The sequence below is a fragment of the Dromiciops gliroides genome, chromosome 5 (genome assembly GCF_019393635.1).
Source record: "Dromiciops gliroides isolate mDroGli1 chromosome 5, mDroGli1.pri, whole genome shotgun sequence".
Taxonomy (NCBI): Eukaryota; Metazoa; Chordata; class Mammalia; order Microbiotheria; family Microbiotheriidae; genus Dromiciops; species Dromiciops gliroides.
The window spans coordinates 285,169,929-285,191,459 of NC_057865.1; the positions used below are offsets into that span (position 1 = coordinate 285,169,929).

The window sequence follows — 21,531 nt, forward strand, 5'->3', positions numbered from 1 at the left end:
GGGCATGATAGAGGAGAAAATGAGGTCTTCTGGTTGAAAGCACTGGGGAAGCCATCCAGCGCTGTTCAAATGTAAGCACTTCAATTAAATGAAAGTATTATTGGGAGAAATCTAAGCTGATTTATCAAGAGGTTCCAAATGGGGTTTTACTAGATTTTCAAAGCCTGCATTCATTCATACGATTTTGCATTAGAAACACGCACATGTAATAACTACCTTTCATTAACCTTGACAATAGTAAATGCCAACCAGCTTTTCAGGCCACTCAGGGATCTATCATTCTGGGCTATGGAGCTCAAGGAAGTTCCTGCGGTATGTCTTCTGAGTTAGCCTTGAGGATCAGCCAGGGCCTTCTCTAACCCAGGATTTCTGCACAAGAAGAGAAAGATCTCGTGCTCCTAGGAGACCGGTTGGGTTCCTGAAAAGCTTCAAGGTGATTGTATCTTTGCCACTGAAGAAGAAATTGTAATGCAGTTAGGATGGGCAGATATCACCGGGATTCCTTCTCTTCTCTTCTCCCCTTGCCACATGCTCATACAAGTAAAAAGAGTAGAAGCATCACTCACGATACCCCCTCCACACACACAGACAGAAGTCAAAGTAAAGAAAACGAGGGAAGAAACTTTAGAGCGAGAACTTTTAAAAGGCTGCATTTGTGGCTTAAAAACTAAAGGTGAAAAAAGAATAAATCCAGAGTAGACTATGTAAGATGAAAACAGAAAGGCACTGCTTACTCTGATACTGGGGCATCAGAAAGAATAATGGAGAGAAACACAACTGAGAAGTAGAAAATAATCTTCCCAATGCAGAAATCCATTAGAGTTTAGAAACATCTCAGCCTCAGGAGAATTTGGAGAAAAAACACAAACCACTATTTGAGAAATTTAACTCTCAACTGGAAAATATGCTTTCGCCCTTGAGGTACGGCTAATGACAGAACCGGCATCTTTATCCTTAATTTCTACTAGCCGGAGCTGTCCCCAACAGTGATTCTATATTCACTAAGTGCTCTGTAGAAAGTAGGAGTCTTGGATGACTGGGATTGCAGCTGCCTGGAAAAACCTCAAAGTCCACCTAGAAAACAGTGGAGCTGGGAGAAGGGAGGATATGAGAAGCAGTAGCCTGGGGTAAGACAAGGATTGGGGCACAGGACACCTCTCCTGGGAAAACTCAAGAGCTAATTCAATTCTCGGTCCACAGACATTAAATCTAAAAAAATTTCAAGGTGGGGGATGTGAGCTCCAAGAAGACAGACTTTGTGTGGGAGGTGACCCTTTAGCTGATCCTTGAAAGGAACTGGGAATTTCAAGTAGAGGTGAGGAGTGAGAGTATTCCAGGCATGGCGTATAAAAACATTGAGGGGAGAGATGGCATGTTTACAGAAAGCAGCCAATAAGCCAGTATGGCTGCAATGTAGACCACACGAGGGGGAGCAATGTCTAACAAACCTAGGAATCTGGGTTGGCATTAGCTTGTGAACATTACTAAGTGGGGTTTGTGGTAGGGCCCTTACGTCTCTATCTGTAGGGCTCACCAATCCCTACTCCCAGCTCCCTCCCAACCTACTACCCCAAGCAGCACACTCTAGAGACAGTATCTGGGAAAGGCTTCCCTGATTCAATTCAGGCAATCTCTCCGAGGATAGACCTGATGCCAGAGCACCATCATCTCTTTGCTGAAGCACTGGTGTAGGTTGCCCAAGCGTGAGGTCTTAGCACCAACATCTGCAGAATACTATGCCATTCACTAAAAGAGGGACATGGAATGTGGACCCAATTTCTCTGACTACTAATTCAATATTCTTTGAACTCAGGTCCTCCTGAATCCAGGGTTGGTACTTTATCTACTGCACCCCAACCATCTTGATTTTTGCCCAACATTTGGTTGTTTGGTTGTTTTATAGTCACATATGACTAACTCATTTGGGGTTTTCTTAGTAAAGATACTGGAGTAGTTTGCTATTTCCTTCTCCAGCTCATTTTACAGATGAGGAAATTGAGGTCAACAGGGTTAAGTGACTTACCCAAGGTCACACAGCCAAGGAGTGTCTGACACCAAATTTGAACTCAGGTTTTCTGACTCCAGAGCCACTGCACCACCCAGCTGCCCTTGACTGACATTCCTCCCTCTCAAAATCATTGCTTAGCCTAATCTGATAAGTTAGAATTACATTTCCTCCTGGTTTCATGTTATCTGTACATTGCCTTCTCTATATACCACATTATTTATCTGAAAAATGGGGTGGCCAGTAACTACTAAGTGATGTTTTTCATAGTAATCATCATTAAATGAGCTTGGCCATGTGTATCACAAATCCATGATATGTAAATGCTAAGGAGAAATCCCAATTACATAATTTAAAAATGCATTTCACTGCCCCCCCCAGCCAGTGCTCAAGCTGCCTTCACAGAATGAATTATTAAAGCTGTAATCTTTTTTAGTTAAGCCTTTCCCTAATTAGTAGCAAGAGCCTTGTTTTTCAATCTGTTCAGCTTTTGTATTTCTTCATACTACATATGCCCCAAGGCTACTGGAAGGGAGAGGCTTTTCAGCTCAGGAAGCTGCAGGATATGTATGCCAAATCATGATTAGCATGGGGATGATGCAACCTTTCTGGGCCTCAGTTTTCCCTACCTGTAAAATGGCTGCATTATTTTAGGTGAAGAAAAATATACCAGCATGCCTAGAACAAACCAGGTATCTCATAAGTTCAGCATTTCTCCCCCACTCCTCATCAGTCAATTAAGTAAGCAAGTAAACACTGCTTAAGAACCTACTAGGCAAAAAAAAAAAAAAAAAGAAAAAAAAAAGAAAAAAGAAAAAGGAAAAAAAAGAACCTACTATGTACAGGATGCAGTGCTGCTAGAGAACATAAAGACAAAAATACAAAAATGAAACTGTCTCTGTCCCAAGAAGCTTCCTCTATCAGTCAATCATCAAACATTCATTAAACATCTACTATGTATAGGTATCATGCTAAGTGCTAGAGATATAAAAAAGACAGTCTCTGCCATGCCATTGAGGAGCTTAGTACTTAGTATCTAACCCCGGTGGCACAAATCAATCAATACACATTTACAAAGTGTCTGCTAAGTGCCAGGCACTGTGCTAAGCAGTGGGTGGGGATACAGAAAGAGGCAAAAGACAGTCAGACTGCCCTCTAATGGGGGGGAGACAGTGCACACACTTTGAGGGATATACAAAATTCATATAAACTGAATATTTCATATTTGAGGCAGGAGCCAGTATTAACTATGGGCATCTTCAAGCAGAGGCCAGGTAGAAGGGATACTTACATGGCCAAGAATGAGTTAAACCAGATGACCTATGAAGTCCCTTTCTACTCTGAAAATCTGTGATTTTATGCTTGAATTCCCTATCTGCTGGCCAGACTAGCTTTTTATTTTATTTTATTTTTTAAATTTCCAGCTTAGAAGTCAGATCTCTGTTAATTAGAGATAATCATATCAGTTTTCCTACTGTGCACTTCACCCCTGGGGTGATGGGAATAGGGATTTTTGCTGGCAACTGCTCCTCTTAATTTAGAAGAAGGTGAAACCTATCCATTAATAGATACTGAGTACCCAGAGAGAGAATCTGGCTTAATATTTTTTTGTTTTTTAAATCACAAAGCAATACTGCTGAAAACCCAAGTTCTCCAACAATGGGTTCATGGAACTAAATTTAGCTTTGAGATCATTTCTGAGCTTCAAAAGCCCTAGTTTATAACATGATTCCATTTAGTTCAATGAATATTTTTCAACTCAATACACACACACACAAACAGACAGAGAGAAAGACAGACTGACAGAGAGGCTGGCTATATTTCATTGGAGGAGGCCATCTAATAAAATAGTAGGCTCACTTTTATCAGGATGACACAATGAATTACCCAGAAGGAAGAGTCCTAGGAGATCAATCTGTCCAACCCCAAGAAGAATCATCAATACTTTCTACTGCATCCCCCAAAAGTACTTAAACAAGTCTTTGTTCAAAGGCCCCCAGGGATGGGGACAACCCAAATAGACCCCCTTTACTTTCAGATAACTTATTATTTGGAAGTTTTTCCCTCAAGTTTTTTCTCTTTTCCCTTCTTCATTAATATTAACTCTAAATTTACCTTTTCTGTCACTTGCAGTACTATTGCTTCTTGTTCCATCCACCAAGGCCAAGCAGAACAAATATAATTCATTTCTACTTCAATACATCCTCAGATGCAAGATTTCATTGTAGCAATGTAGATGGTACCCCATTCACTCTGCCCTCCTGCAGTCTCAGGATCAGACATCAGAGGGAAAAAGGGACCCCAGATACCTTGATTTACAAATGAGGCAATCAAGGATGAGAGAGGGGAGATAACTTACCTAAGGATCTGAGCTTGGCTTTCTTTGATTCTCCAGTGCTCAGCACAGTGTTTGACACACAACTAGTGCAGATTACAAATCTAGCGAAATGGATGCTTGTGTTCAAAATGCACTTTCTGCTTCCACTGGGCTGGAACCAGTTACTGTACTGAGTACAGTAAATCTGAATACATGTGACCACATCACCAAAGTCATTATTTGCACTAATTGGAAGCTAGTGATAAGTAATTAATAAATGTTTGTTATTTGGCTAACTCTGACTCCAGACCCACATACTGAGCTTAAAGTCCAAAACCCATCTAGTCCAACACCCTCATTTTACAGATGAATAAACTGAACCCTAAAGAGGGAAAGTGAACTGCTCAGAGTCACCCATTTAGTGGAGTTAGGAAGACCTTGGTTCAAATCCTGATGAGGACACCTAAGTCCAGCACTCTGCCCACTGGACACACTCCTTATACATGGCATTTGGGTAGAGCCATATAGAAGCTAGGGGGAAAGTAGGTGATACAGTATTTAGAACAGTGGGGTTGGAATCAGGAAGACTCACCTTCCTGAGTTCAAATCTGGCCTCAGATATTTACTAGCTGTGTGATCCTGGGAAAGTCACTTTACCCCATTTGTCTCAGCTCCTCATTTGTTAAAAATGAGCAGGAGAAGGAAATGGCAAACCCCTGCAATATCTTTGCCAAGAAAACCCAAATGGCGACACGACTGAAATAAGTGAAAAACAGCATAGAGAAGGTAAGATGAGAAATGTGGGCCCAGAGCTCTGAATAGCAAGAGAGACTGGGCCATCATCTACATTATGGTTCTAGGACCACAGGATAGTAGACCTAGAACAAGTATGGGGTCAGAGAGGTCATCTTGCTCAATGCCCCCAGTTTACAGATAAGTAAATAAAGCTCAAGCAGATGAAGTCACTTGCCCAAGGTTAAGGCAGCAAGCAGTATATCTGAATTCAGATCCTCGGGCCTATGATCCAGCACACTTTCCACTACTCAAGGCTGTAGAGCCAGCATGAGAACAGAGGCAAGTGGAGGTGGTGAAAATTTACCCACTTTTAAGACTAACAAAGGATATTCTAATATGAAAATAAGCCTCATTCAAATCTTTAACAACTTGATCTTGCTGAATTCTTTCCTTATGCTAACTCACATCCCACATGCTTTGATTTCATGCCATCTTTTCAACGTACTCAATAGAAAAGCCCTCGTGAGACCTAAAGTCTCTTCTGAATCACTCCTTTGCCCTATTAGGTTTTTTAACTGAAGGTCTTATCTGTTTGAAATCTTTCACAGCATAGCCTCATCTTTTCTTTCCACCTTATTCCACTTTATTCACCTACATCCACTCTCAGTTCCAGCCAAACTGGCTAGGGAAGGAAGCTGAGCCTCCAAAAGGCCAAGTGACCTCATATTCATAATATGAATGATAGCTAGCATTGACATAGTGCCTTAAGGTTCACAAAGCACTCTACAAACATTATCTCATTTGATCTTCACAATAATCCTGGGAGATTAATGTTCTCATTATCCCCCTTTTACAGATGTGGAAACTGAGGCAGCCATCAGTGAAGTGACTTGCCCGGGTTCACTCAGCTAGTTGGTGTCTGAGGCAGCATTTGAATTCGGGTCTTCCTGACTCCAAGTCTGCCATGCTATTTAATATGTCAACCACAACAGTGCATCTGACAAAGCCCTTTCATGATATTATGGTGAATAAGATGGATCAATGCATGCTGGATGCTAATAGAGTTATGGGGATTTGTAGCTAGTCGAGCAACAATATGCAATGAGTATTGATTCATGGATCAATGCCAAGTTGGAACAGATTCTCCAGCTGTATGCTACAGGCAGGTCCCTTTATTCATCCTTTCGGGTTCTGTTTGTTCCCCCGCCCCCCACCCCCCTCCTCTGGGAATTGGATGAAGATACAGAAGGTTTGCTTATCAAATTTATGGATGGTGCAAATCAGGAAGGATAAGTAATATGTCTGATGACAGAGTCAGAATCCAAAAGATTTTTACAGGCTGAAAAGATGAGCCCAAATTGATAGGATTAAATCAAATTGGAGTAGATGTAAAAATCCTCTAGGTAGGTTAAACACACACACAAACCCGTCCATTGGCTAAATCACAGGGTTACGGAGGCCTGATTTCATGTTGGTTCACACGTAAAAAGAAAAGCAAGACAAGCTGACCCAAATAAACAACAACGACTATAACAAAAACAAGGGGTTTTTGATAGGAATTGAAATCGATGAAAACCTATTATAAGCAAGACAAATTTGTGCATAGAGAGCTGGCCTCAGAATCAGGAAAACTGCCTCAGACAGGTTCTCGTTATGTAACCCAGAGAAAGTCACCACCTCTTAGGACCCAGGTGAGTCGCTAAGAATTAAAAGCCACAGAGCATGCATCAACCTGTATGGGTAGAGGGCGTTCCTCACCAGGAACCTCTGGGGTTCCCCAGGCAAACCACAGGCCCTGTAACTATCTCCCAAAGCCAACAGAGAACAAGATCCACAGACCAAGGAAGGTAATAGCCCAACTTTTTCTTTGCACCGGTAAGCCCACATCTACTGTATCTGGTTAATGAATCCCAAGGAGACAAATTCGATCTTTGACAGAAAGGGGAACCCAAATAGTAATGGGACTGGATGGTATATAACTGAGTTCAAATCTGGCCTCAGACACTTACTAGCTTTGTGACCCTGGGCAAGTTGCTTAACCCTGTTTGCCTCAGTTTCCTTATCTGGAAAGTGAGCTGGAGAAGGAAATGGCAAAGCACTCCAGGATCTTTGCCAAGAAAACCCCAAAAGGGGTCATGAAGAGTCAGACATGACCGAAATGACTTAACAACAATGACAACATCTATAAGGTACTGTGCTAAAAAATGGAGATTGAAAAACAAAACAATAAACAGTCCTGGCCTTGAAAAAAATGTAATATGGATGAGCTGAGCCTTGAAGGAACAAGGATTCTAGGAGATTGGCAGGCTCACAGACTTAGACCTAGAAAGCATCTCAGATGTGTCAGTCTTGTCACCCCACCATGGATGTGTGTTCCAGGTCAGTTTACACAAAGACAGGTTTGGAGAAGAAGAAGAAGGTCATTTTGGCTGGAGGGGAGAGTCCAGGCAGTGGGCCTATAGGAAATCAGTCTTTGAAGGTGGGCCAGAGCCAGACTACAGAGAGTTTTCAATGCTGAGCTGAGGAGTTTGTGTTTTTGCTAGAAGCAGCAAGTGACTGCTTAGGTTTCTGGAGTAGCTGAGTGACATGGGTAGACTTGGCCTTTTGGAAGATTATTTTCACAGCTGCTGAAGGGTGGGTTAAAGCGGTGAGAGGAGGAGGTGGGGGTGGGAGGACACCAATTTCTGCTAAAAATAGGAGGGGCTTCCTTGTCTGCTCCATAATGAGATGGGACTCCAGAGGAAGATGCTAGCTAAGGACCATAAGGATACAGGATGGAATAGTGATTTGGGAAAGAAAAAAAAAGGTCCTTTACTACCTGTCTGACCTTGGATAAGTCACTTACTTTCTCTTGATATCACCTGTAAAATGAAGGGGTTGAGGGGAATAGGGGGTAAAAAAATAAATGTTTAGTATTTTTAATAAATACTTAAAAATGGAGGACAAATCAAGTGAATTACATCACCTCTGAGGTCCTTTTCAATTTTAAATCAATGGTGGTGAAGATCCCATGAATGCTGAAAGCCACCTCAGCAGATGCACTTCCTATGCTTAACAAGCCTTGCTTTCTTTTAGCTCATCCACAGGTAAAGTGCTTATTTTCAGACAACAGTGGGAATGTTATAAAGACATGGAAAATTTGAGAAGTACAATAAAATTGGAGAAGGGTAAGTGTTAACCCATTTTTTTTTTAAAAAGGAAACAGATTCTGTAAATGATGGTCTATGGTCTATGACTTTAGTTCATGGGGGAATTTTAGAAAGAATCATTAGAGGGATGGTTGGCAAAGATCTATAAGCATTGATTACAAAGAGCCATATGGATTTATCACTAACACATCAGACTAGCCTCATTAACACCACTCCAACCCACCCACACAAAACAGGGTCACCAAACTAGACAATGAGTAAAATATTCTTAATATAGATAAACTACATTTTGGGCAAAGGTTCTGTTAAGTCCCTGATATTGTCATCATGTGTGCATGTATAGGAGATACATAGCTATGAATTACACTACAATACAATTAGAAGGATTCAGCATCGCTTGGATAGTAAGACTTCCAAAAAAGTCGGTAACGGGTCAAAGTCAATATGGGAGGTGGTTTCCTCTAGAGTCCCTCAGGAACATGTGTTTAGACCTGTGCTGTTTCACATTTTCACCAACAAAAAGGATAAAAACCTAGATGCTACACTCACTAAATTTGCTGATAACAAAAAGCTGGAATGGATAGGTAACATACTGTATGACAGAGTCAGGACCAGAAAGAATATTGACAGTCTAGAGCCTTGGGCTATATGTGCTAAGATGAAATCTGCTAGGGATAAATGTAAAACCTCACACTTGACTAAAAGAACATCAGCTTCACAAACACAAGATGGTAAAGTCATGGTTAGACAACAGTTCTGAAAAGATAAGATTGTGTTAGTTACCTGTAAGCTCAATGAACATCAGCAATGGGATGTGGTCATCAAAAACAGTAATGCGATCTTGAGCTGGTGGGTTTACAAGAATAGTGAGGTCATAGCCTGCCTTGGCTCAGTCCCTTTCAGACCTGGAATATTGTGTTTAGTTGTGGGCACCACAGTTTAAGAAGAACACTGATAAATTGGAATGTGTTCAGAGAACGGCAATTGATATGAGGAAGGGTCTCAAAGTCATACTATATGAGGAATATCTGAAAGCATTTAGGGATGTTTAGCATGAAGAAGCCAAGTCTCTTGAGGTGGGAAGACATACTAACCTTCTTCAAGTATCTGAAGAACTATCATATGAAGGAGGCATCAGGCTTGTTCTGATCGCCACAAGAAGCCAGAACCAGAAACCATGGAAGGTAGTTGCCAAAAGGTCATTTAGGATTGATGTGATGAGAAAAATGAAAATAACGACCCCCAGAACAATGAGTTTTCCTAATAATTTGAGCTGTCCCAGAGTTCCAGAGTGGGATGGACAGCCTGGAGCCTTTTTCTTCTTGGGACTCTTTGAGCAGCCCTGATTGACCACTTGTTGGGTATCTTCTCGTAAGGATTCTTTGTACGTATGGGTTGGACCAGATGGCATCTGAGTCCCTTTCAGAATTCAAAGTTTGTTATTCTGGGTACTCTACTTTCCCCTATGACATTAGAGAAATGGAGAGTATTCATGGCTTTTTAGAAGAGACAGAGGGAAGTACAACAGAGTGAGAAGTCTTTGGGCAACTCACCACAGTTCTACTTCTTCCCCAAGCCACAGGAGACTCCCACTGGGAGTATAGAAAAAAAAAAAAAAACTTTGACTGTGTTATCAATTTTTAACTGCCTCCCACTCCCTAGCAGGGAGGGGGGATCCATTTTGTTCTGAATGCTTAAAGCAATGAAAGATAAGTGTTCACCAAGGGAAATGCCATTCGTGCCCCACAGAGACCAGCACAAAGTCGGGTCAGTACGGGAAGTCTAATGTGGCATGGGTTTTCCCTTTTGGAGTCGATCATCAATGTTTTTTGTAACCTAAGTTGACTGATTACACTTCAGGCTATTTCTGATGTTGGTAATGAGCACAAACCAGGCTGCAGAGTGAGGGAGTTAAATTGGGGTCCACAGCTAGAGGAGTTAATCATAAAACATCCATTATCGGAGCCACTTTTATGTCCCTGAGCTGAGAGTCACGCTCACGCTGGCTTCGCCGTCTCGGTACCATTTCAGGCAGGCAGAAGCAAGATGAAAAGATGAGGCATCACACATGGCCCCATCACAAAAATCAAGAGAAAGAGAGTGCTTGGTAGGTTTAAAACAAGCCATCTGATGCTTTCGAATAGCCCCCCACAACGTGGATGCGTGAGATTGTCATGAGTAGGGGATCTAAGGATTTTCTTTCCCATAGACTCCAGGATCATAGCTAGAAGGGACCTTGAAGGTCATTTAGACCAACCTCTTCATTTTAGAGATGAGGACACAGAGCCCCAGTGAGTTGAGTGACTTGACCTAGGTTGCCCAGGTAGTTAAGTGGAATTGAACTCAAATCCTCTCAACTACAAGTTGAGGGTTCTTTATACTATACCATGGTGTTCTCCAAGATGGGAGCCACCAAGGAGGCCATCTTATTCAATCTGCCATATGCACCAATGTCTTCTATATGTGTCAAGGGCTCACATGCGCAGATACTTGACAACTGTCGAGTTTCTCACTAGTGATCTCAAGAGATGAAATTCCCTACTGGCTCGATCAATGGACACATCCTATGGTAGCCACAGGAATAAAACCTTGCATCATTGGCCTAAGGAAAGAAAGCAGAACAGACAGAAAGAGGAACCAGCAATAAAAGGTACTATTAGATTTTCTTGAGTCTATATAGAAACGTGGGATTAATCATTAACTATGAATAAATTCATGTTTTCTTATCCCAGGGACATGGAGGTTTGTAGTGCCAGAGTGTGTGATTGACTAAAGAAGACAACAATCTTGGTTAACGTGAGCAGAACACAATATGGCAGGGAGTCATTGGAAACAGATGATATTGTGAAAGCTCATTCCATGGCAACATGAGTTGGTCATCAGAGAGAAATGGACTGGTCCGTGGCTATGGAACATAGCTCAACTTCAGGCACTGTAATAACTAATTACTGTGTTCCACCCTTCCATTTCCCTCTGGCACATTAACTGTCACCACCTTTGTCCACTAGATGTTCCTTTCTCTTCTGACTTACCCATCAGAGGGATGGAATCCTCCCCTGTCACTGCTCTAGATTCTCAGACTTTAGCATCCTTTGGGATGGAAGGGCCCTATTTGCCATTTTGATTTGGTTCTTTCCATTCTTCAGCAAATATTTAATTTGCATGTACTATGTGCCAGGAACTTGGCTACACATCAGGGTTATAAAGCCAAAAATAAACCAAGCCCTGGAGTCCAGGAACTTATGCCTCTCTCTCTAATAGGAAAATGGAATCTATCTATCTATCTATCTATCTGTATGTATGTATGTATGTATATACGTATGTATATGTATATAAATATATATATGAAAATACATAAATTCATATGCACCCATATATACATAAATATATATGTGCACATATACACACACATGAATATAAAAACATAGGATAAGTATACAATAAAATTTACCAAACACTAAAATAAGGTATTAAGGACTTTAGGGAATGATGTTGTGTTTAATGTGGCCACTGGATTACACTTTGAAGGCAAGAGGAATTCTGAGAGTCAAGGGTGGGTTTGAAAGTTAGCCCCCTGAGGTCTGGGACTAGATCCCTCTTTGTGTCTCCAGCACCTGCCACCTCACCTGGCACACAGTATTCACTCAATGTTTGTTGAATGAATGGGTGGAGGACACCATTAGAAGGTCATTCCCTTAAAGAAAGGGACATTTTCATGTTTGTTTTTGTATTCCCAGTGCTTTGCACACAGTAAGGACATAATGAATAATTGGCTGATTAAATGGGGTGGGGGCGGGAGGGAAGGGCTGATGTATAAAGACATGGGTGGGTTGCGGGAACACCCAAGGCAGAGGGAGCTTGTCTGCACAGGTAAATGCCTCCTACTTCCATAGGTATTACCAGCTCTCAGACCATTACCAGGGACTCCAGCTTTAAGGATATTCTTTTCCTGTTAGTTTGGCTCTCGTTCATGGTAATCATAACCTACATCTGCAGAATAATTTAAGACTTACAGAGCACAGGTCCGGAGCCTCAGAGATACTAAGTGATTTACCCAGAACACACTGATGATCACTGGAGCAAAACATGAACACAGGGTTTTCCTGACTACAGCTTCAGCACTATCCACTGGATTATACTTCCTCCCCTCAGAGGCATATACTCGGCAGCTGGAAACCACATCCTTGGAAGGGAATTTAGAGTTAGGGAAACCCTAACCTTATGGGCAGAAGAGGCTCCTGGGCTGTAGCACTAGGTTTGGAATCAAAGGACTCGACTCAAATCACGCCTCTGATGCTACCTAAGCTGCCCTAGGAAGGCACTTCCCAATCTCTCGGCCTCGGTTTACTCATCTGTAAAGTGAGGGGGTTAGACTAGATGGCCTGAGGCCCCTTCAAAAGCTGCCTTATGCTCTCATGACTTATTAGAACTAAATCTGACGGTGGGGCAGGGCTTCACTGGGGCCAGCTCACAAGTGGTCTCCAGGGTGAGCATTTACACCTTGGAAAATATTAGCACATGCTACAAATCTGAGCTTGGTCGATTATTTCCTTGATTGTCTGGTCTTAACAAAGTGATGGGGGGAATGCTAACAATGCAGATGAAGCTTCAAAGTATGTTCTGTGTGCAATTTTGTTTTTCTTTCAGAGAGATGGTTTTTTTGTTTGTTTGTTTGTTTGCGGGGCAATGGGGGTTAAGTGACTTGCCCAGGGTCACACAGCTAGTAAAGTGTCAAGTGTTTGAGGCTGGATTTGAACTCAGGTCCTCCTAAATTCAGGGCCAATGCTTTATCCACTGCGCCACCTAGTTGCCCCCAGAGAGATGATTGTTAAACATTTATTAGCACCCTCCTTAAAATAGGAGTAGAGATGATTATTAAACACGATCCACTCCTTCTAGGGGTTCTGTATGAAATAAAGAATAAGAAAGCAGGGTACAGGGGAAGACTACTGGATCCAGAGCCAGAGAACTTGGCTTCAAATCCTGACTTTTCCACTTATTACTTTTGTGACAATTAGCCTCTCTGGGCTTTGGCTTTCTCCCCTGTAAATTCCAGTGGTTGAACTTGATGATGTCTAAGGTACCTTCCAACTCCAGACCTAGGTTCCTATGTAGGAAGCCTTGCCAGATATCTAGATTATACCCAAAAGTGCCCAAGTAATTGCATCCCTAGGGCAATAATGCGAGTGGGAAAAACACTGGCTTTTGAACCAGAGGATCTTACTTCACATCAACCTATTCACCAGGTGTGTGACCTCGAATAACCCACTCCATTTCTCTCTGCCTCACTTTACCCATCTGTAAAATAAGGAGATTGAACTAGATGAGCTCATGACCAGCTCTCAATCCTTTGATCTCACAGGAGGGGGGCAGAGCACATGGGCCAAGGTCATGGAGCCATCCAGTGGGGAAGGTGGCACTGGGATCCAGGTCTCCTGAGTCCAACATTTCACTCTTTCTGTTATGTCCCACACTGACTCCCCAGTTGAACCAGATGACGCGTAAATGGAGAGATTCAAAAACTAATCTTGCCCCCATGTATCAGAAGGTTGATAGCAGTCCTTCAATCAGAAAGAATCAGAAATGAAGAGAGTGACCATCAATTTAGGAATGGCAAAACAGGTTATGGTACAGGAATGAAAGGAATATTACCGTTCTCCAAGAGAGGATGAATTGGGGCAGCTAGGTCATACAGTGGATAAAATGCCAGGCCTAGAGTCATGAAGACGCTTTTTCATGAGTTCAAATCTGACATACAAGCAGTGTGACCTTGGGCAAGTCACTTAACCCTCTATGCTTCAGTTTTTTAATCTGTCAAATAAGCTAGAGAGGAAAATGGCAAACCACTCTACTATCTCTACCAAGAAAACCCCAAGTGGGGTTGTGAAGAATCATACATGACTGAAATGACCGAACAAGAGAGGATGAATACAGCAAATGGAGACAATCACAGGAAGACATAAACTGATACAAAGTGATAGAAGAAGGACCAGGAAATTTATATGCACAATGACTGTAATTGGCTGTATTCAGGGCCTGGAAAGGTCTTCTTCCTCATTTCTATCTCTCGGCTTCCTTAAAGACGCAGCTAAAATCTTAACTTCTATAAAAAAGTCTTTCCTGATCCCCCTTAATGATGATGCCTTTTCTCAGAGACAACCCCTAATTTGCCTAGTATATACTTTGGATGTAACTAATTATTCATACATTCATATAAGCTCCTTCAGGGCAAGCATGGGCATTGCCTTTTTTAATTTTATTAGCATTTAGCACAATGCCTGGTGTGCAGAAAACACTTAATAAATGCTTGCTGACTCTCTGACTGATAACATTCAGAAACTGAATACTGTGGAGTTCTAATGGCCAAACCTGGCCCAGAAGAGGACGTCATCAGATGAGGCACTTTCCTCCTTCACAGATGTGGGAGGCTCTGGTGTGGAACAGGAAAGGTGGTAGGCAGGCCATTTTGATAGATTAGTTACTTGGGATGAATCCTCCCCCTCCACTTGTATTCAATCAATGAATGAATCAATCAACATTTATTAAGCATGTGTCAGGCATTGTGTCAGTCTCTGGCAATAGATGGCTCTCTAAGAGGGAACAGGGTGGGATACATTAGAAAATGTAAGTACAGAAAAGAGAGCAATAAAATAGACATACATGTATATATAATATATTCTCTATATATCATATATATATATCTATATGTAAATGCACCTTCCCCATTCTTTCCTCCCTCTCTCCTTCTTTTGTCCTAAATCTTCTCTTCTTCTCCTCTTCTCTTTTCTCTTCTCTTCTCCCTCCCTCCCCTCCTCCCTTCCTCTCTTCTCCTTCAACTTCTTCTCTTCCATCTTCTCTTCTCCTCTCCTTTTTTCTCTTCCCCTCCTTCCCTCCCTTTCTTCTCTTCCATGTTCTCCTCTCTCTTGTTCTCTTTCCTCTCTTCCTTTCTCCTCTCCTTTTTTCTCTTCCCCTCTCCTTTCCTCCCTCCCTTCTCTACACACTCTCTCTCTCACACACACACACACACACACACACCTAGCCATAAACAGTGTATTTTGCAATTCTTGAGGGGACACTGGCATGTAAAAAGGGAAATAACTGGAGCAATTAGCAAGAAGGTACGGGGATTCTCCTCTGCCAGATGTTGCCCTCCCTTCTCACCACCCCTTCCTGTGTGGTGTTGGCTTGAAATACTGGGAGGTATTGCCTTGCTTTTACCTTAATTAGCTCAGCAATTTGTGAAATTTTGTGTTTTTTCCCTTTTTAAGAGCGTTAATCAATTTTTGCTCAAAATAGATTGGCCTGGAACTTCAATTACTACGACAACCCCCTGCTGCTCCATTCCCAGCTTCTCGATCAAGCTCTGAGCCTGAGATATGGGGAAATCGAAAGCTCGGGCCTGCATCTCAGGATCTAGTTAAAACTTTATGACCGTGCAATGAAAAGATAATGACTTGATTATGTTTTCACCAAGCAATTCTGACTGGTCTAGGTTTCTGAGCATGCCTTTTAGTCTTTCCCTAGGAGACCAGAGGCAAACCCCTGAAGTATTTATTTAAACTTACGTAGCAGGTGTCAGAAACACAGTCCTAGGCATCTGATCATCTGATTATTGGCTGAAAGGGATGTCAGCAGTGTCCCTTCATTTCAGTAGAGAGGGGAATGAGGGACAGAAAAATAAAAGGATGTACTCAATGTTATTAGGGTAGTGAATGGACAAAAAATAAATTTAAGCCTGACCCCGAATGCGCTGGGATTTCTACCCCATAACACTATGAATGACTGAGTAGATTATTTCCATGTCCTTATGGCTACATGATTTGAAAAAAAAAACACACACACCTAGTGACAGATTCAAATAAAACGGTTCGCCTGATGCCTCGGTAAGCAAAGGAAGGATGGTGATGATGTCAGAGCACATTTGGAGGATGGGGGTCTGTTTTCTCTCTACAGTTCTAGGTGGGAAAAGGAAAAGCTGGAGCATATACAGCAGAGAGGGACAGAAAGCCACGTTAATTAATCAAGAAGCAGTTGCTAAGTGCTTACTATCACTGCTGAAAACACTGGGAGTTTAAAAAAAAAAAGTCAAAGCCATTCCCACCAATGAAGAGCTTAAAGTCAAATATTATTTTTAAATCCACTAAAAGGGGGGGGGCGTGTGCAGCTAGGTGGCACAGTGGATAAAGCACCGGCTCTGGATTTAGGAGGACTTGGGTTCAAATCCGACCTCAGACACTTGATACTTACTAGTTGTGTGACCCTGGGCACATCACTTAACCCTCCTTGCCCTGCAAAAAAACAACCAACCAAACAAAAAACAAAAAATCTGCTAAAGGGACAAGTTGAAAAAGACAAGGGATGAGGTCATTATCACAGTCTTCAAATATTCATAAGAATGCATGGAAAAGAGATTATACTCAATCTTCTTGGCCCTTCCTCCTTCTCCTCCCCTTCAAACCACTAGCGCCACCCCCAAAAATCTCTTCTATTTATATCCTATATACTATACATAGGCCGTGGGGTACAATGAATAGAAAGCTAGCTTCCAGGTCAGGAAATTGTGGACCTGGATTCAAATCCCACTTCTGAAACTGTGTGACCCTAGGCCAGTCATTAGCATCCCCAGATAACTGTGTAAGGCTAAAACTTGCAAAACTGGTGCTGATTTGGACTAGTACAGGAAATTCCTGAAAGCTCCCTATGTTGATTAAATCAAAGGGTTTTTGTTTTGTTGTATGTTGTGCATATACTTGTCGTCTACATAATTTTAGGACTGTAGATTTCTCCCTTTAAGCAATTTGAGACCAGAGACCATTGATTTGTCTTCCTCATACCAGCACCCAACAGAATGCCTGGCACATAGTAGATGTTTAATAAATGTTTGTTTGTAGAGTAGGTAAGTGGTACAGTGGATAAAGCCCCAGTCCTGGAGTTAGGAAAACCTGTATTCCAATTCAGCCTCAGATACCAACTAGCTGTGTGATCATGGGAAAGTCACTTAACTCTGTTTGCCTCAGTTTCTTCATCTGTAAAACAATAATAAAATAATAGCACTTACCTTCTAGGGTTGTGAGGAAGATCAAATGAGAAAATATTTGTAAAGCATAAACATTTGTACAGTGCCTGGCACATAGCAGGTACTATATAAATAGCAGTTATTATTATTCCAATTAAGAAAAGAGGGAAATCCCCTAACAATCAGGACTGCCCCAAAGTGAAATGTGTTGTTCCAAGAGGCACTTAATTACTTGTTAGAGAAGCTCACCAAGCAGGGACTAGATGATCAGTTGTTTAGGATATTATTGAGGAAATTCAAATTTTAGATAATAAACATTTTAAAATCTGGCCTTAAATACTTACTGTGTGACCCTGGGCGAACCATGTCATTTCATGCTTTGTAAAAGGAGTATAATAATAGCACTTACCTCACTTGGTTGTTTCAAGGCTTGAATGAGTCCATATATGTCAAAACTTTTGTAAGCCTTACAGCACTACATAAATATGAGCTATAAAAGTCAGACTACCTGATTTCTGAAGTCACTTCCAATAAATACAGCATAGGACACTGAGGAAATCATTGCTTCTGTAGTCAGTGGGGCCTGAATTCAAATCCTACGTCTGACACTGATGTATGATATTGGCAAGTCATTTGGCCTCTGTGGGCCTCAGTGTTCATATATGTAGAATGAGGGGTTTGGAATATGTGACCTTTGTGGTTCCTTCCACCTCTAGATCTAAGAACCCATGAATGATTGCCTCTGAAGCTGTGATTTCACTGATCTAAATATTCTTTTCACTATTGCAGATTGCATCATTAAAAATAACTCACCACCTTGTCACTAACCAATTCATACTGATTCTTGCAAGAGAGGAATCTAGTCTAGTTTTTCGGTCCCAATCTCAGGCTTTCTAAGTGGTCAAAAGATTTGAACAGGCAGTTTTCAGGAGAAGAAATCAAAGCTATTTATAGTCATATAAAAATGTTCTAAATCACTATTAATTAGAAACAGGCAAGTTAAAACAACTCTGAGGTATCACCTCACACCTATCAGGAATGACAAATGCTGGAAGGAACAAAGGAAAATAGGCACACTAATATACCATTGGTGGAGCTATGAATCAATATGCAGCACAATTCGGAATTAAGCTGAAAGTTATAAAATCGTGCATGCCCTTTGACCAAGTAATTTGACGACTAGGTCTGTACTCCAAAGAGATCAAGGAAAAAGGAAAACAACGTTTATGTACAAAAACATAGTAGCTCTTTTTGTGGTGGCAAAAAATTGGAAATTGAAGGGATGTTCATCAATTGCAGAATGGTTGAATGAGTTGTGGCATATGATTGCGATGGAATACTATTGTGCTGTAAGAAATAATAAGGGGGTAGGTTTCAGAAAAAATATGTGCAGAGTAACAGCAATGTTGTAATAATGATCAACTTGTGAAAGACTTGGTTACTCTGATCAATACAATGTTCCAAGATAATTCCAAAGGATGAAAAAAAAGAGGCATCTACAGAGAGAAAGAGATAGAGGGGGAGGGAGGGAGGGAGGGAGGGAGAGAGAGAGGGAGAGAGAGAACTGCAGCACAAACTGAAGTATAATTTTCTTACTTTGGTTATTTTTTTTTTGCTATTCTGTGACATGGCTAATATGGAAATATGTTTTGCATGATTTCACATGTACAAGTGATTTCATTTTCCTTGCCTTCTTGGTGGGCGAGGGAGGGGTGAGAGAAAGAAAATTTGGAAATCACAATTTTAAAAGAAAATAATGTTAAAAACATTTTATTTTCTTTTAAAAAAGAAAAGAATGGAGGTGCTCCTCTAGTTCCCTAGATCATCAGGAGTATAGCAAAGGCATTTCTAACTGAGTCATGGCAAAATCTTGATTAGTCAGCTAGGCATTCTCAATGATGAACTGATCTTACCCTGTTGTCCCTGCAAAATGGAAAAAGGAAACCGTGCTCATTGAATATAACACCAAGGCCCACACTCCTCCCCTGCCCCCTTTACCTTTAGTTCATCAGCATCATAGAAGTCGACTCGTACGGCAGGCACCATCCATGTCTGGAAGAGGGTGGCCAGGATCTGCTTGGCAATGGCATCAGCAATGAGATGGAAGTGTAGGGGGTTCCGTCTGTTGGGGGTGGGGGTGGGGGAGGAAACAGCAGAAGAGCTCAGAGTCTTTGCTTTATTATCAAATGAGATACTATTTCTAAAAGCACATAGCACAGTGCCTGGCACATAGTAGGTTCTATATAAATGCTTTTCCCCTTCATTCATTTCCTCTTTTGTACGTATTCTGAATTTATGCGTGTGTGTGTGTGTGTGTGTGTGTGTGTGTGTGTGTGTGTATATATATATATATATATATATACACACACACACACACACACACATATATATTGCCCATCCATATCAGGAGAATATAAACTTCTTTTTTTTTTTTTTTTAAGTGAGACAATTGGGGTTAAGTGACTTGCCCAGGGTCACACAGCTAGTAAGTGTTAAGTGTCTGAGGTCGGATTTGAACTCAAGTACTCCTGACTCCAGGGCCGGTGCTCTATCCACTGTGCCACCTAGCTGCCCCAATATAAACTTCTTGAGGAAAGGTTTTCTTGTTTGTTTGTTTCCAAGATACTTGGCACAATGTTGTACACTGAGTAGTTAATTAATAACTGTACCCTGATTGATTTCCTGAAGCAAACAAATTTTTTTTCTATAGAATGAAAACCGAGAAGAAAAACAATCAGCTATAGTCTAGGAAAGCCATACCAGTGTTTGTCTATCCCTCTGAGTTGGTTTATTCTTTCCGAATGTCTTCACTGAGGGTATATAAAAATAAAAGTGAGCCTCAATAGGGGAAGAATATGCAGGATGAACTATGGTGACACCTTGGATACGGTGTTGGACTTGGAATCATAAATTCCCAAATTTGAATCCTATCTCTGACACTAGCTGTGTGACCCTGGGCAAGTCACTTAATCCCTGTTTGCCTCAGTTGCCTCATCTGCAAAAGAAGGATAATAATAACACCTCCCTCACAGGGTTGTTATGAGGATCAAATGAGATGACATTTACAATTCTTTAGAAATCTCAAAATGCCATCCAATGTTATTTCCTATTCTCCTTTTAGAAGTGAGAGTCGGTATTAAGGAGCTCTAGCCTTTGGTCCAGATTTTGCTGATAAACATTTGACTATATTGCCTCTGTGGAACTTAGTCTTCTCATGCATAAAATGGACAGATGAGAACTAAGGTCTGTTTCTGGTTCCAAGTGATGAAGTGGAAAGAGCCTTTGTACACAGAGTCAAAACATTTTAGGATCCCAGAGTTATAAGAAACCTCAGAGATCATCATCATGTCCAACGTGTCCTGGGACAGGAATCTCCTCCATAACATGTTTCACTGTCATCTTCAATTGAAAGTCTTTAGTAATAGGGAACTAATTACCTCCTCTGACAGCTGATTTCCCTTCTGGAAAGCTCTAATTGTTCAGAAACATGTCCTCATATTAAGCCAAAACCTTCCTTTGAATAAAACTTATCCACTGCCACTACTTCTAGAGACAATCTGATTCATGTCAGCCCTTAAATACTTGAACACAGCTGCCACATGTCCCAAGTCTACTATTCTTGCTCAATGCAGATATTCAATAAATATTTGTTGAAGAAATTAAAAAAGGTCTTATAAACAATAGGTACTCAATAAATGTTTACTGGAAACAAACTGCCTACCCAGTTAAATTAATGACTTACAGACAACAGTTGTTCAATAAATGCTAGTTGGGGAATAGATGGATGGATGCCCTACAGGTGCTCTGTAAGTACATTGAAAGCATGGATTCTGTAGAACTCAATGTGTTATAAACAGTAAGTATTCAATAAGAGCTTATCTAAGGGATGGATGCATGCATGGGTGGGTAGATAGATGCTTTACCAACAAGGGACTCTAAAGGGACATTTTTTAAAAGAAACTGATGGATGGATATATTATAAACAGTAGGTGCTCAATAAATGCATGTTGAATGAATTGATGGACTCATGTCTTATAAATAATAGGTTTTCAAAAAGTGCTTCTTGAATAGTCAAACATTTAACAAATAATAGATTTTCACTAAAGGTTTGTTGAAGAGATGGGTGGATGAATAGATTGATGGAGGGAGGAAGGGATGATCAATATTGTACAAACAGTTGGTTCTAAACAAGTGTTTGTTGAAGAGTTAAATTGATGGGTGAAAGGATGTCTTTTGAATAGTAGGAGGTGAATAACGGTTCCTTGAGAAAATGAAGAACAGATGAATAGAAGACTAAAGTGAAATAAAG

At 41.1% G+C, this 21,531-nt stretch overlaps 1 protein-coding gene across 2 annotated transcripts in view; it reads right to left on the reverse strand.

Annotated features, from left to right (window-relative positions):
* LARGE1 (LARGE xylosyl- and glucuronyltransferase 1) overlaps positions 1-21,531 on the reverse strand; it is a 578,937-nt gene that overhangs the window by 252,131 nt on the left and 305,275 nt on the right. For both annotated transcript variants that reach the window (XM_043967031.1, XM_043967032.1), the window contains exon 5: positions 19,221-19,344. In XM_043967031.1, the coding sequence (XP_043822966.1) occupies positions 19,221-19,344 (124 nt within the window). The remainder of the gene's footprint in view (positions 1-19,220; positions 19,345-21,531) is intronic.